The sequence below is a fragment of the Gekko japonicus genome, unplaced genomic scaffold, assembly GCF_001447785.1.
Source record: "Gekko japonicus isolate JY-2015 unplaced genomic scaffold, Gekko_japonicus_V1.1 scaffold1577, whole genome shotgun sequence".
Classification (NCBI taxonomy): Eukaryota; Metazoa; Chordata; class Lepidosauria; order Squamata; family Gekkonidae; genus Gekko; species Gekko japonicus.
Genome location: NW_015168699.1, coordinates 223,587 through 239,784, shown reverse-complemented (window position 1 = coordinate 239,784; position 16,198 = coordinate 223,587). Strand labels below are relative to the sequence as shown.

At 47.1% G+C, this 16,198-nt stretch overlaps 1 protein-coding gene across 1 annotated transcript in view; it reads right to left on the bottom strand.

Moving 5' to 3' along the window:
* PHF21B (PHD finger protein 21B) overlaps positions 1-16,198 on the bottom strand; it is a 242,321-nt gene that overhangs the window by 172,308 nt on the left and 53,815 nt on the right. The window contains exons 5-6 of the mRNA XM_015415485.1: positions 1,214-1,219; positions 702-745 (exon numbers count right to left, since the gene is read on the bottom strand). Of these exons, the coding sequence (XP_015270971.1) occupies positions 702-745; positions 1,214-1,219 (50 nt within the window). The remainder of the gene's footprint in view (positions 1-701; positions 746-1,213; positions 1,220-16,198) is intronic.

Sequence of the window (16,198 nt, the reverse complement as noted above, 5' to 3'; positions counted from 1 at the left end):
CAGACCAATTATGTAAGCCGCCCTGAGCCCGCTTGCAGGGAGGGCGGGAGGTATAAATTAAATAAATAAATAAATAAATAACTACAGCAAAAAGAGAGACAGAGTCATTACTTTGTCAAAAACACTTGTTTTCTGCCGCTCTCAATATGTGCACATGTCATACTCTTCCACCCAATCTTTCCACTTCCCAAGGGTCTTCTCTTGACTCTTCCCTCACTCCCTTCTCCTGCTCACTGCACCACTCCTGTAGCCCCACAGACTACCCATTCTCCGGCAAATGTCACTGCCAGACATTTCACTGCTGGACGGGGCCAATTTGTGACCCTCTCAGCCAAACAGGCCATGAGCCACGGTTCAAAGAAGACACGACACAAGTCTGCAGGAACTGACTGAAACCTCTTGGCTTCCCAGCGTTTATTTATAAGCTTCTAGTTTCTAGTTTTCCCCCCCTCCTCTCTCCCTTATGTAAGGGAAAGTTACAAGCATACGTTCATTGCATGGAATGTGTTGATTCCAAAAGCTCACAGCTCCTTATCGCTCTCGCAACTGCCAAGGCCTAATTGACTGCATCATTTAGGCAGTCACCAGACTTCTACGCACATATTTACTAGTTCCCAATTTCCAGCCAGGAGAACAGCCAGGAGAGCAGTGGATCCATCTGCACTGCTGTCCTACACACCAGGCTTTCAACTAGGAGCCACCCCCACTACTACCAATGAGCCGGCCCATAGTGCTAACATCTGGCCTCTACCACTGTGCTCAGGAAGATCATTGAATGGCAAACTGTCTGGCGGTATGGTATTTCCAGCATGCCATCTTATGTATCTAATGTGTCAGCACTAGCACTTTATGAGATTCTTGTTTTATTGTAATTGAATTTTAAACCGGCACCAACTGAGCAAACCTGGAGTTACATTTTCCTGTCAATATCCAAGCAGCCTGCTGGAATAATGACTTCGAAAGACACGTGAAACGACAACAAACTGGGGGAAAGAAGAGAAGAGGAGATTGGATTTATGCCTGGCCCTTCACTCGGACTCTCAGAGTGCCTTACGGTCTCCTTCCCTTCCTCTCCTCACAACAGACACCCAGTGAGGTAGGTGCGGCTGAGAGAGCTCTTTCGAGGACTGCGCTTGAGAGAAGAGCTCTGAAAGAACTGTGACTCCTCAAGTGCCTTTTTAAAGACTTTTTTTTTAAAAGTGGGGAATCAAACCCGGTTCTCCCAGATTAGAGTTCACACTCCTAACCACTACACCCAACTGGCTCTCAAACTGGAAGAAAATATGTAGGCGTTGTTGCTGTAGCTATGTGGCAAAAAGGACAGTGTGCAACACACTGAATCCAGCCTTAGTAGGAAGGAGGCAGCTGCAGAACTGCACTTAACACATGTGATTAACGCATGGAATTCACTGCCATAGGAGGTGGTGGCGGCTACAAGCATGGATGGCTTCAAGAGGGAATTAGATAAACATATGTAGCAGAGGTCCATCAGTGGCTATTAGCCACAAGGTATAGATAGGAACTCACAAGCTGGGGCAGGTGATGCACTGTATTCTTGGTGCTTGGGGGGGGGGCAACAGTGGGAGGGCTCCTAGTGTCCTGGCCCCACTGATGGGCCTCCCGATGGCACCTGGTATTTTTGGCCACTGTGTGACAGAGTGTTGGACTGGATGGGCCATTGGCCTGATCCAGCATTGGCTTCTCTTATGTTCTTACGTTCGCTTATGTGCTCTCCAGCCCAAATGCCAGATATAATGACACATGCAGGTGGCAAATGTGGGGATGAGTCCCATCTATAGCCTAGGTGTGATCTCACCGACTGTGCTGACTGAAAGTAACCTCCCCTGAGGCTTTTTAAAGGTTTGCTAAAATGTTTGTATTTATTTAATCTTGAACCATTTCCCCAAACCTCAAATAACACCAGCTGCTGATCACAGCACAGGCTTGCACACTGGGCAGAGAAAATACCAGGGAGGGAGAACAGGGCTTTAGTTCCTATACTTCTGGGAACCAGACAGGAGGAGAGTTAAGACCCTTCACTATTTTTCTTCAAAGGCAAATAAAGGAGAAGGGTGGGAACATCTGGTTAAAAAAAATCATAAGGACTATGCTAAACTGAGGAGCTGCTGCACCGCCCTGTCAATGGCTGCAGCATTGCTGAACAAGCAACAAGAATGGTTACAGAACAGATATATTGCCTCTGTTAGACAGTTTGACTGGGGCCTTCCCTCTGGATAGTTCATCTGCATTTAATCAGATTAATGCAGTTGGTAATAAAGACACCCTTCCATTAGACATTAGAAGGGCTTTCCTTAAAAAAAAAAAGTGAAAGGCTTTTCTTAACAGATACTTTTCACAACAGTAAAACATACGAGGACTGGAGAGCTTTAAAACAAAAACAGAAGCAATCTTGTGCCTACATGTTTTGGGAACCCAAAGATCGGGAAAAGCATGAGACCCCCAAGCAAGAGGGGAGGCCAGCTAACACTGGGAGCCAGCGCAGCATGATTTACCACCGCTTCTGCTTCAAGTGGTTGTTGGAGCAAGTTCAAGCATGGTTCCTCATTATTATTTCATCAATTAAAAGCACAATGCTCAGCTGGCATCAGTGAAGTGGGCCATCAGAGAGGCATCCAAATCCAGGTCAAAGAAGGTCTTTGTTCATCCACATAATGAAAAACCCACTTTGGAGCATGATGCTTCCAACTAGAGCAAAATAGAAACAAGAAAGGGGGGGGGATAGGAAATCTGACTAGAAGAAAGAGAAAAGACTGAAGCACCTTATTGGATCCAAAGGAAGTCCCATTAAGAAGGAAATGAAGTGGTCAAACATCAGTAAAATTTCCCTGGTTGTTTGAACGAAGAAAACCTTCATCATCCCAATCCTGTTTTCTTTGCAGTATCTTCAAGAATCACCACACGTGAAGCATACAAACAGAAAAGAGGAAATGTAGCTTGGATGCTCTTCATGTGAGATTTTGAGTATATTTTAGTATAATTCTTTGCAGTATCTTCAAGAATCACCACACATGAAGCATACGAACAAAAAAGAGGAAATGTAGCTTGGATGGCTCTTCATGTGGGATTTTGAGTATATTTTAGTATATGGAGTATTTTAGGCAGTAGTTTATAAAGCCTAGTTCTCAGGTTCAAAACACCTGTGACATGACAGATTGTTCTTTTCTTTAAAGCAGCTACTTGGAGTTGTTAATCTGACAAGGAAAGTGCTGTGTGGGTTTAAACCACACAATGCTTTTCCAAACCAAAAGCACCCCCCAAGCAGGGGTCATTTCCTGTGGGAGCGCAGGAGCCCAGGGGGCGGGCCCATGCAACAAGCCCCGCCCCCTGCTCCCAGCAGCCCTCAGGTGGGTCTTGAGAAGCAAAAAGCAGCCAAGTAAGTTGCATAGCCCCCCCCCACCTGCCTTCAGGTACAAGCTCTCCCTCCTCTGTGAGGACAGATCTACACATCCCCCCTCCCAATAGCTAGCAATCCACAACAGTCCAGTGGAGCCTGAGTGGTGGGAGTTGCCTTCTGACACACTTCTGGTGATAGCAGAGGGTGTGCTATATGCAAATAAGGTATGCTAATGAGTTGTGCTAATGAGCTCCTGCACCGCTTTTTCTACGAAACAACCCCTGCCCCCAAGCATCTATTAGGATATATTCACATGTCACAAAGTCCATGTTTCAACCCATGCTGACTTTCTATAGATATGCTCTGGGAGCTCCCAGCTGGGAGATTAATTCTCAGTCATGTGTTGGCCCAACTCAGACTGGGTCCATGGCACATGAGAAGAAGGGCTTCACAGCCCTCTCCCCCCATTTTTCTAACCTGAAACAACCCTGAAGAGCTACTAAAGGCCCACTGGGGAAATATACATGTACTGATGGCTACCTGGACGTTTCCTCAAAAGGTCAACATGCAGGTCCCTAGAACTGTTTTGGGTTTGTTACACGTAGCACAGCAGGAGATGGCAGGAGGAGGTCAGAGCAACTTTTCCTCATGTGCTGCAATCCCCAGGCCAAACTTGGCCCCTGAACACTCAAGAGCTGAGTTCCCAGCCTGGAAATGCAGGTGCACATCTGACCTAAAATCCTCATGCCAGCTATCTGTCTGCCATGAGGGAACTGTAGCCTGAGGTGTTTTGTTTCATTATATCAGTCATGAGATGTTTGGGCTGACCAGAAATGTGATGTCAGGGAAGGGAATGGAGGCTAGTGAGAGGAAAGCTAGCCAAGGAGGTCTGGGAGGGAATGATCCATTTAAGTACCTTTCCCATCCCCGCACTGTTTACTGTTTGGCAGTGATGCCTAAAATGATACCAGGAGAGTTCAGGAGCATGCATCATTTTTCACAGACTAAGAGGCAGTCACGGACTAATGGTGTTCCCAGTTATTTATGTACAGTGAATCATGCCTCTTTGTCAGTACTGTGTTAGTGATAAGGTGTTGTAGATCAGGGGCCATATTGGACAATCATTATATAAATTGCTGCTCATTCATCCTGTAGATTTTGAGTTGTTGATTATATATATAGTGTGTGTGTATAATGATTATAGAGATAAGATATTACCTGTGGAATGTGCCATTGCCCCCTCAGCTTTTCAGAGTTTTAGCTTACTGCTTGAATGGGCCTTTAGGGTCAGATAATGTCACACATTATTTAGATGATTTTTGGTTCACGGGGAAAAAAGGGGCTAGTGAATGTGCTACATTAATAGAAGGCTTTCAGCAGCTGGCTGGTGATTTGGGAGTGCCTCTGGCACAAGGAAATGTGCTAGTTCATTTGTATGTTTTGACAGATACAGAAAGTGAACTGTGTAGACTTCCTGAGGACAAACAGGCAAAATTAAATGAACTAATTCAGATTGCAAGTGAGGCAAAGAAAACAACGCCACAGCAGTTTCAAGTCTTGGTATGCCACCTTCATTTTAAAAGTCCAGTGGCACCTTAAAGACTAGCAGCATTTCTTTCTATATGAGCTTTTGTGAGTGACAGCTCACTTCTTCTGACAGATGTGGGAAGGGAAAATCGTACTGGGAACTCTTAAAGGGGAGGAGCCAAGGCTCTGAATTACACCTCGAGTCTTTCAAGTCTAAATTCACAATGTATGGGGAAAAGAGGAACTAATACAGAAAGCTTAGGTGTGAATCCTATCATAAAGCAACAGAATTAGCAGATACACATACTGGATGGTAAGAGAGGTCAGAGGTTCAAGTGAATAAGCATACTGCTATTAGTTCAAGGTTATAATTGGTTAAAACAAGTTAAGAACAGCTAATTAGAATTTCCAAAAAGTGTGCCCTATAGAACTATTAGAGACACACTTACCCAATCACAGAGTTAGAGTGTCAAGGACTGCGGTCACACGGAGCATTTGCTGCACTGACGATACGGACGGTAGGCGGATTTTCCAGGCGCGATCACACCGCAACATCTGGGAAGCGTAGAGCTCCCGTGGCTAACCCGAGGCTTCCCGCCGAAGATGTGGAGTAAAAAACTAGTACCTCCAAGGTACTAGTTTCCAGAAGCCACGGGGCAAGGGCGGGCATCTGATCACGTTTCCGGTGGACTTACGTGGCATCCGGCGCCCGCCACTGTTCGTCACACACAAGGGGTTTTTTTGTCTCCCAAGTCTCCGCAGGTTGTGCAACAGCGCCCAACAGCGCATGCGCACAAAGAGCGATTGCTAGTGCGATCGCGCCGTGCAGCTTCTGTGCCGTGCTGCAGGATACCCGTCTGGTCAGCATCTCCCCCCTAACCACGGGACCTCGACCGGGACATGTGCTCAGGCGGCCGCGCGTTAGTTTCTTCGGGGCAATTAGCCACGCCTCCCCCCCGTGATATCCGGCCCGTGTGACTGGGGCCAAGGTCTATGTAGGTGAACCTGTTTGTTTAGGAAGAGTTTTTGAGGGTTTTTAACAGGGTCTGTTCAGAGAGATTTAAGAGGTTGGTGGAGGCAAGTTTCCAGGCCCAGTCAGATGTTACAGGGGCTGCTGGTTTTGCAATATACTTGAATTGGAGCTAGTATATGTAGAAATGGCATAAGGCCATTGGCGGAGTCCAATGTGATCAGAGACCTAAACTTATTGCAATTCTTTCCAATGTTAGCAGTGGGTCAAGTGACTGCATGATTCCACAGTTCAGTTTGAGTGTGATAACATGGTGAAGGTACAAGTAATTAATTCCATGGGGTTATTTCTTCTGCAGTGCCTTAAATCTAACATTCCGTTTATCTCTAGGCCTGTTTACCATGTGGCAGGCCTGGATAAGGGGATTATGGATGCCCTATCTTGTTTTCAGAAACAAAGTTTCAGGGAGATTGCTCCTACAATGAATCTGGAAGCACCAGAGATCACTGTCAAGTTATGTAGCATTGGCATGGAGAACCATACAGGGACTCTCCTGTATCATTTGCTTCCAGTATGGGGTGGCTATTATGGTAAGAGCATCCACCTTTTTAGTTGCTTGAGGTCAAAGGAAGGGTTGGGAGATGGGTAGTCTTTTCCTGTGGAACAAGTCATGCAATATTTAGTATATTTGAGAAGCAAGGTTCTTTCAGTAAGAACAATAAAAGAGGGTGTTGGGGGGGGTTTAGAAGCTCTGAGTGTTTATTCGAACGTTGATCCCTCGGGAGATTTGAGATGTTGAAGGCATTCAGGAATTGTAAAAGATACATTTTACTCCTGAAATTCTAAGGACCTTGCTGGGCAAATTCAATGAAGTATGTTACTAGGTAACTGAAAATATTCTTTCTAAAACAGTAGTGTTAGTGGGGCCTTTCGGGGGGGGGGCGTGCATTTCAGTTGTGAAGTTTTATAGAGATCAATGTGGAATAAAAATAGAAGATCCTTGAAGTACAGTGGGATTAAATGGGAGACAGTTAAAGATATGTTATGGTTACCTCATTCTAAGACTGACCAAAGAGGAAGGGGTAGGCAGTGATCCTGCATAGCAGTTCTGACCTAGCGATCTACACTTTATGTCATTAAAGGAGCATCTTGAGGTCAGAGGTGGTCCAAATGGGTTGTCTTTACATGTGAGTGGATTGCCATTTATATATTATCCATTTGGACAGTGATGTGAATGGCACCATGAAAAAACAGGCTGTTCAACATTTTGTTACTCTTTCCTTCAGCACTGGAGCTGCTTCCATAGCAGTGGATTGGATTTCTCCACTCCTGAAAAATATACTTTTTGTTACATATGTTCAAGACCTGTTGATGTTGGCCTGGTGGTCAGCAGATGTAGATGTTACTGTGATCTTCTTTGTTCTCCTGCAGGTATGGAGGCATGAAAGGACTCTTTTATGGGTGCTCATTTGTGGCTACTAACTTGTTTTTTCAGGTGCGGAAGAGTGTGTGCTGCTCCAGGACTGGATCCCACCAGAATGGGCTACCAAGCCTCTACCTTCAGCTCCCATGAGCGTTTGGGGGTTGGGCATGGGAAGGGGAAGTGTCAATCAGCATCACAACATCACATCTGGGTTTCAGATAGAAGTGACATTGCGACACCCATTGATTTCATTACCCCTCCCCATTTTTCTCCTCCTCCTCTTCTCATTCAGGCAGCATCAGGGGCTGGGAGGCAGTGGTGGGAGGTCTTCCATCGTTCCAGGTAAGTTAAAAACCCTACATTAGGGCCTGGGCGAATTTGCCAGGATGAAATGGCTCAGAAGCCATGGGATGACATGCAGCAAATTGCCACCTTTTACCAGTTGCCATTTGGAGAGTGTCCAGTACCTATAACTCCTCATTGCTCACTTGAGAAAAAAACAGCCATATTATGGGGTTGGTATTTAGCCACTAGTCTCAAAGGAACCTGGAGCTAATTGCGAAGTGTTGTCTTGGGAGGCGGACACACATGCAAGATAAAGCAGGGGGAAAGCCAGGCTATTTCCTCCAGAGGAATTTGACCCGCAGTGGCGCGACCACACAGTCCTTGGAAGCTGCGGGCACAGCCCATAAATGTGTGATCAGATGCAACCGCGGGTGAGTCGGGGTGTGTGTGTTGCCGTTTGTTTCCAATGTGCTTCAACGAGGAATTGAGGAATCGCATCTCCTCACTGAGGGCTCCCTATGGAGTTTGCAATGATGCACATACTGGGCGGGGGGATCCGGCACAGAGTTGGGATGGCCTGATCAGACCATCCCAACGCCATGAAAGCTGGAGCGATCAGACAGGGGAAAGTCCATCTGTGGCCCATCGCAACCCATTTACTACCGGATTTTCCCCGGTGTCTTTTTACTCCGCTTCTGCGGTGGAGCAAAACAGGTTGCTGATGGATGCGAGGCACTTCCCAGATGTTCGTGTCTGATCACACCATTTAAATCTGCCCAGCATTAACGCCTATGGCGGGGCTAATTGTGCATATGATCACGCCCTTGGTGTCACTATCTTATGGTCCTAAATGTTATTTAGGAAACTATCAGAGGAACATTACACCATATAAAGTTAACAAGGCTAGAAGAGAGCTCAACAGTGACTTGCAGAGGGCAGTTGTGGGAGACAGGAGAATTAGGATTCCATCCTTTTGCACCTGTATGAGGAAGATGAAGTCCATTTGTCCCTCTTTATCTAGCTGAAATGCGTACTTCCCAGCATAATATTACTGTCAGCAGGTGGAAAGACTGAACTGAGCTAGTCCTATCTTCTAACAGGATTAACATGGGCTGCATGTCAGCACTTGGGGAAGGAATTCTTTTGGTGTTGCATATAAAAAACTGAGTGCCTATGCTGACATATATATGGGAATGGACTCTTGATACAGTTCAGTGTGCAGGCAAGGATAAGCGAAGAACAGCTATTTTATCACTCTAAGCTTAGAGCCAGGGGGGTGATGGCCCAAATGCTGACAACCCCAGTGGACAGGCTCTTAGGGTGCCCACACTCAGGGCTATTTTTGGGCAGGAACACACAGGAATGGAGTTCCGGCTGGCTTCAGAGTTGGCCACGCCCACTACAGCTAAAACCTCTGGGTGCCTGGCTACAGAGGGAAGCCTGGAGAGCGACCCCCCCCCCCCCGGCGACTCTGAGGCGGGGGGCCAGGGGGCCCCTGAAAGGATCGGGGAGGCATTTAAATGCCTTATTTTCTTTATTTCTTTATTATTCAATTTATACCCTGCCCTCCCTGGATGGGCTCAGGGCGGCTAACAGATGAGGTACATATGCCAAGATTAAACAGGTAAAAAAGGATAAAACAAGCAATAAAACAATCATTCATATAAAAAATGCAAGTGCTCTAGATGTCACAAATAACTAATGGAGTCACACATGACAAAGTGGTCCTCCCTGTGCCTTCCCTGGCCTGTCCAAGGGCCGACTTGGCCGGGCTCCCCGCAGCCACGGGGCACCCAGGCAAGCCAAGGGAATGCATGGGGTGCAGCCTAATAGGTTAATGAGCTGTGCTGTTGGGGTGTGGCCTAATATGCTAATGAGTTTCTGCTGTTGGGGGTGGCCTATTATGCAAATGTGTTCCTGCTGGACTTTTTCTACAAAAGAAGCCCTGCCCACACTAAAGGAGAGGTAAAGAGTTTACTAATCACAATTATACTTCTAAATTTAATAAAGTCTTAGTTTAATCTAAGATTTGTGTCTACATCTTCCTTTCTGGGGTACAGGACCAAGAACCTATTTCTCTATACCTGGATGGATAAGCTAGGATCACAAGGCAAACAAACCATGAGTTCCAATACCCTTTGAAAAATATCTGAATTGAAGATTATTTGATACACCAGACACAGGACTATAGAAATGTCATGTTCAACATACTTTGGAGCAGTGAACATTTATAGATTTCTCACCACATTTTTGTACGTGATTCCTTTATTATGGATGTTGTCATTTGTTTAAAATCATTACCTCTCTTGCTTAGCATGGATTACAGGGGCAAATGAAAAACATGATTTTTTAGCACTGGTTATATGCTGACAGAGAACTGCTATGATTTTCTTTTCCTGAGAGCTAAATTACTATTATCTGAAAGCAGGGAAAACCAACCTTTTCTTTAATGAGAGTTATGTATAATGAAAAATATCCTGAGCTAATATGTAGATAGATAGATGCCTGTTAATATATGAAATTTGCTTTTGTGATCTCTTCCTGGGTTTTCTAGGGGCTTCCAAAAGATGCTCTTCAGCAGCCTGTGAGCTAGGAGTGGCTTGAGATCTGTCTGTTGAAGACCCTTGTCCTAAAGACATACCTGATGCTGCAAACAGCAGTCAGGTGCTTTACTTCTCTTTCTAACAGGGGCAGATTGGCCATTAGGGTTGCCAAATGTCTCTTACCTCCTCGGCGGGGGACCCCAGGCTATCTCCCGGTGCGCGCTCACTCTATGTTTTCCCCTCAAATGGCTGTGGCCCCGCCCCCAGCGTGCGTTGTCACATCCGGGTGACGTGCACGCGAGGGTGGGGTTTCCCCAGGTCCCGATTCCGCCCTTGATTTTCGGGGGCAGAAATCGGGGCTCGAAAGCGGGGGGAAATCCGCCCCCCGTGGGCATTTGGATGCCCTATTGGCCACTGACCTCACTGAGAAAGCTTCCAGTGGGCCACTGGCCTTGAGGGCCAGGGAGGGGAGGCTTTGTTGTTTCAGGTGCCTTGTCCCTCGGAAATGGCTTAACTGGAAGGTTTTATTTTGGTGCCCTTCTGTATTATAAGCATCTAGGGGCAGGGCAGCAGGAGTTAGTGTGCATAGCAACCAGCAAAGGAAAGCAGATAATTTCTGGTTTCCATTCTAGGAAGGTTCATAGGAAACACTTCTTTTGCTGAGCGAGGCTTAGCCCTGCCTCTACACCCTTTATTGATGCCAGTTAATTTTTTAATGTTTTGGACTGCTTCTTCATTGATTATCTGAGAGAGAGATTTGCAACTAGTAGGGTTGCCAGTCTCCAGGTGGGGGTCTGGAGATCTCCCTCTTTTACAACTAATCTCCAGCTGACAGAGATCAGCTCCCCTGGAGAAAATGGTTGCTTTGAAGGGTGGACTCTGTGGCATTGGGCCCTGCTGAGGCCCCTCCCCTCCCCAAACCCCGCCCTCTCCCAGATCCACCCCCAAAGTCTCCAGGTATTTTCCAACCCAGACCTGGCAACTCTAGCAACTAGCTATGTTAATTCTGTTCCAGCCCCTTACACAGAAAACCACAGCTGAAAGGTTTGTAATGAGATTCACGCCAGGCTTCTTCTCTGTGCCCTGATGTCTCCCTTTCCTCCACCTCTTCTGTAATTTATAAAATGCAATATAGGTGAAATGATGTAACCAGAGGTCATTTCGGGGGGGATCGCGGGGGATCGCAGTTCCCCCGGGTGAGGTACAGGGGGGCGGGGCACATGACGAAGCCCCGCCCCCTGCTTCCGGCCACGCCGCTTCTGGCCCTCATTCAGCCAGGAGGAGGCAGGAGAAGAGGGAGGGCAAGTTGCTTCCTCCCTGCCTCTCCCCACCCCTGCCTGCCTGGGGCCAGGGAGGGCCTTCGCGGGGCTTCCTTGCACTCCCACTGGCCTTGCAGGTCCACCGCCGGGCCCCTCATGGGGCTCGGCAGTGGAGCTGCAAGGCCGGCGGTGGCAGCCGGGACTGTTGGGGGCGGGGTGTATGGCCTTATGACACACTTCCGGTGATGTCAGGGGGTCTGGCCTTATGACACACTTCCGGTGATGTCAGGGGGTGTGGCATATGCTAATGAGTTATGCTAATGAGTTATGCTAATGAGTTCCCCTAGCTCTTTTTCTACGAAATGACCCCTGGATGTAACATAAACAAGATGTGATCTATAACGGGACCTAGGATTGCCAGTTCCAGGTTGGAACATTCCTGGAGATTTGGGGGGTAGCGCCTAGGGAGGAACAGGACCTCAGCAGGCTACAATGCCATAGAGTCTGCCCTCCAAAGCAACCATTTTCTGATCTCTGTTTTCTGGAGACAAGCTGTAACTCCAAGAGATCCCTAGGCCCCACCCAGAGGCTGGCAACCCTACATTTGGAACCTTTTTTTGTGGGTGCATCATTATGCAGTGTTTGGACTTCTATGGAATTTGTCCTCTGAAGAGTTCTGCCTAGGTCAAAAGGGTTGATATTCTTCATCACACCAAAAATGTCAATCCAGGCCAGTAATGTACTTAATTCTCTTCGAAATCACCTTTTGCCGGAATAGCCCTGGTGCCAGAAAAATCCTCTGCACATATTCAAAGGCAGTCTTCCGCCCGTTAACCTTCTCCACATGGTTGCAGTGTGCATCCAGTGACTGGAAACAGGAGGCAGGGCTGAATCTGGACACGAGTAGCGATATGCGCAGGAAAGGAAGCCGTACACATAGCGTGACTAGTTGCTTTGAGGAGCTTTGCCTTTGGGGCTGGATCGATCTGGATGGCCCTTGTGGAGCATGGCTGACTTGAAGACTGGCAGGGCAGTGAGCTGGCGTCTGGAGGGCAAGAGCACTAAGGCATCCAGAGGGGTTGGCCCTTGTTTGCCTGCCAGCTTGCTCTGAGGGATACAGTGGCATCCCTGTGCTTTGACAGGTGATGCTTCGCCTGGCCACTGCCAAGCCTACTTCTTTCCCCTGAGGAGAAGCAAAGGGCAAACCAAATGATGTCATCAGAGGGGACTGATATCACTGCCAATCACAGGAGAAAGTGGTGGCCTCTCCAAGTGCGCCTGCACACATAAAAAAGGTGCAAAGCTTGGGGTTTGAAAATAAATAAATAAAAGTTACGCAATTGGAGAGGAGCTGAAAGCTCAGCCAATGTAGGAAGCAGGCAGAGAAAGCATTCACAGAATCATAGAGTCTTAGAGTTGGAAGGGGACCTCCAGGGTAATCTAGTTCAACCCCCTGCACAATGCAGGAAATTCACAAATACCTCCCCCCCATACCTCCAGTGACCCCTGTTCCATGCCCAGATGTGTGACAAGTAAGGAAGGTTTACAATGGCCCCGGTCACACGAGAGGATTTGGGCCGGGAGAGGGACGGATCGGGGTTGGAGCAAACGGGCGCGATCCCACCGCAACATCTGGGAAGCGTTGCGCGCCCATCCCCGATCAGGCCCTTCCAACAATAACCCGCAGCAAAAAAGAACCACCTACCGAGGTGGTTCTTTCCAAAAGGCCGCATCAAAGCCGGCCGTGGGATCGCATGCTCAGACATGCGCAGTTCGGCAGCCTCCCGTGGCTTTCTCCCCAGTCTCCCCGGCATCTGATCATGCCGGGGAGCAATTGCATGGCGGCTCACAAGATCTGTATGATCCCGCCGCCGCGTGCCTATTTTGGTGTGGCTTTTAAAAGCCGCACCTTGCCCGTCCTTTTTCCCCCTCGTGTGGCAGGGACCAATGTCAACGGTGTGGAGGAGACTCAGACCACAGTTGGGCCCAGGTCATGAGTTTGTCTTCAGCATCAGAATCATGTGGAATACTGATAGACAAGGTTGTTTTGGAGTACATGTAGAATGGATTCTGTCAACACCAGGGCTCTAGTCGGGGGGGAGCTCTCAGGTACGGAGCTCCGGAAGAGAACCTCTAGGGGGCGGGGCGGTCATGTGGTGAAGCCCCGCCCCTTCTTTACCCCGCCCTCTGCTTCGATCCTCATTCCGTTTGGGAATGAGGATGAAGCAGGAGGGTAAGTAGCCGGGCCTTCTGACACACTTCCGGTGATGTCAGGGGGTGTGGCCTTCTGTCACTTCCGGTGATGTCAGGGGGCGTGGCATATGCAAATAAGTTATGCTAATGAGTTATGCTAATGAGCTCCGGCAGCTCTTTTTCTACAACAAGACCCCTGGTCAACACTATAAGGGAACACAGAGCGTGCTTGAATGGCAGGAGGGGAAAGGTTATATTTCTGACGGGGGTGTGTGTTTTGTGCCCAGGCACTGTTTGTCTTTAGCATCAGAGTTCTTAATGAAAATTGAAACATTTCTGGCTTTTTAGTGAAGCAAACTGTGCAGATTTTTTAAAAAGTTAGTCTCCAAACTAACTTGGATGTTTCTAATCTTGACTGCTTTTTGATCAGCAAAATGGCTGACTTCCTGTACAGAGGCTATATAAGAATAAGCACAGCTGCATAAACGGCTTGAGGATTGCTTTTCCAGTCTGCAAAATTTCAGCCAATTGGCATCTGATTGTGTGTGTGTGTGTGTGTGTGTTTGTCTGTGGTAGGTTCACCAACTCCAAGTTGGGAAATACATGGAGACTTTGAGGGAAGAGCCTGAAGAGGGCGGGGTTAAGGGAGGGGAGGGACTTCAGAGGTGTCTAATGCCCCAGAGTCCACCTTCCAAAGTGGCCATTTTCTCAACAGGGGTCAACTGATCCCTGTTTCCTGGAGGTCAGCTGTAAATTCAGGAGATCTCCAGCCACTACCTTGAGGTTGGCAACCCTAGTATGTGGTCTTTAGGCAGAACCAGCTTAGTGTTCCAAGCTACATTAGTTGAGTATCCTCAATGCAGGTAGTACAATCTGTGGCCATTCCTAAGGAAAACGCAACTACGATCACCATTTATTCATTTATCTAGATTTCTTTAATGCCACCTCTCTAGGAGCCTGCCCAAGGCAGCTTACAAAATAAAAGTAATGAAAACATTAAAAGAATATTAATTAGATCTCCACATTATAACACCCAGCCCAACATAAAAACATAGTCCATAGAAACAGACCACTGACAGCCTAAAATAGAAGTTTCCAGGCTGAAATAAATTAAAAGATCAACCCCTTTAATTAAAAGCCTGGGTGAGCGGAAACATTTTGGTATGACATCTAAAAGAAAGCAATGTCAGCACCAGGCGAGTCTCAAAGGGGAAGGGTGTTCTTGAGGCACCACAGGGTTGCCAAGTCAAAATTTCGCTGGAGCGGGGGACTCCCCACTGGCGGCTGGAGGGTGGCTGGAGCATAGAGTTTTCCCTTGATGACCGTGGCCCTGCCTCCTGCGTGCCCGGCGGCGTCACATCACTTCCAGGTGACACGCACATCGGGCTGGGGTTCCCCCCGGAGCCCGATCCGGTGGCGGCGGGGAACGGGCCTCTGGGGTGGGGGTTTCCCCGCCCCCCGGGGGGACTTGGCAAGCCTAAGGCACCATGACTCACCAGTGGCAGAGTGCCTGGTCATTGTGCTTATCACAGTTGTATCTATGCAGAAATGTCACACCTGAGCAGAGTGAGAGAGCTCTGTAAATAATTTATTCAAATAAAGTTGTAAATCTGTGCAAAGACAGAGTGTACCTTTTATAAATACAGAAAGAACAAACTTGGAAATAGAAAAACACTAAATAAAACAGATGTCCAGCGGCTCCGTAAAGACTAAGGAGATTTATTCCAGCATAATTCTGCTCCCGCAGACTAGCATGGCTTCCCCTCTGAAATCATCAGCACGAAACACCTATGGTGACTCACAATAACTTAAAGCAATGTTGCAATAAAACAATTCCAATACAATTTCTACCCAGAGAGCAGCAAATAAAAGCAACATAAAATAGTAAAGTCCAGCAATCAAATCACGCTAAATGCTTGGGTACACAGAATATTTCCAATTAAACGGTATTAAAGTAGGCATTTGAAGGATATTAATCATCTGGGGGAAAACTCATTCACAGAAACTGTTTCCTCCCTTAAAAACTGAGAGAGAAGAATATTCAGCACAGCACTAGAGTTGCTGTTGCTGCTGTTCTCATTGTTGTTTTTGGTAGAAATTCCCACAACAAAGTACAAAAATTGTCTCATCCAGTTAGAGAATAATTTAGGTTCATGACTTAGCATTCAGAACTTAGCATAAGTAAGGTTCAAAATGTAATTTATTTTTGTAGAAAAATCTTTATGTTTCACACCATAAATCCCATTGAATTCAGAGGGACTAGCCACTGATACACATGGGTCTAAAAACTCTGCCTGTGATGTTAAATACAAGATGGCTGTGTTTACTCATGTCATTGTTTTAACCTGCTTTGGGACCCTTTTGGTAAGAAAATCTGGGCAACAAATGTTTTAAATAAATATGTACATAATAAGTCATCACTCAATGTTGCTACAATTAGGGTTGCCAATGGCCCCATAGGGACATAGGACCCCTAGCCTTCTCCCCAGCTGGAAGAAAAATAGAATTTTTACAATGGCTATTGGTAGCTGTTGGTGTGATGTTACTTCTGGGGAAACCTCCAAGTCACATCACATCACTCTAGGAACTGGCCCGAACTGGCCAGTTTTCCCTGGAAGTGACATCCATTCTCTCTAGGACTCA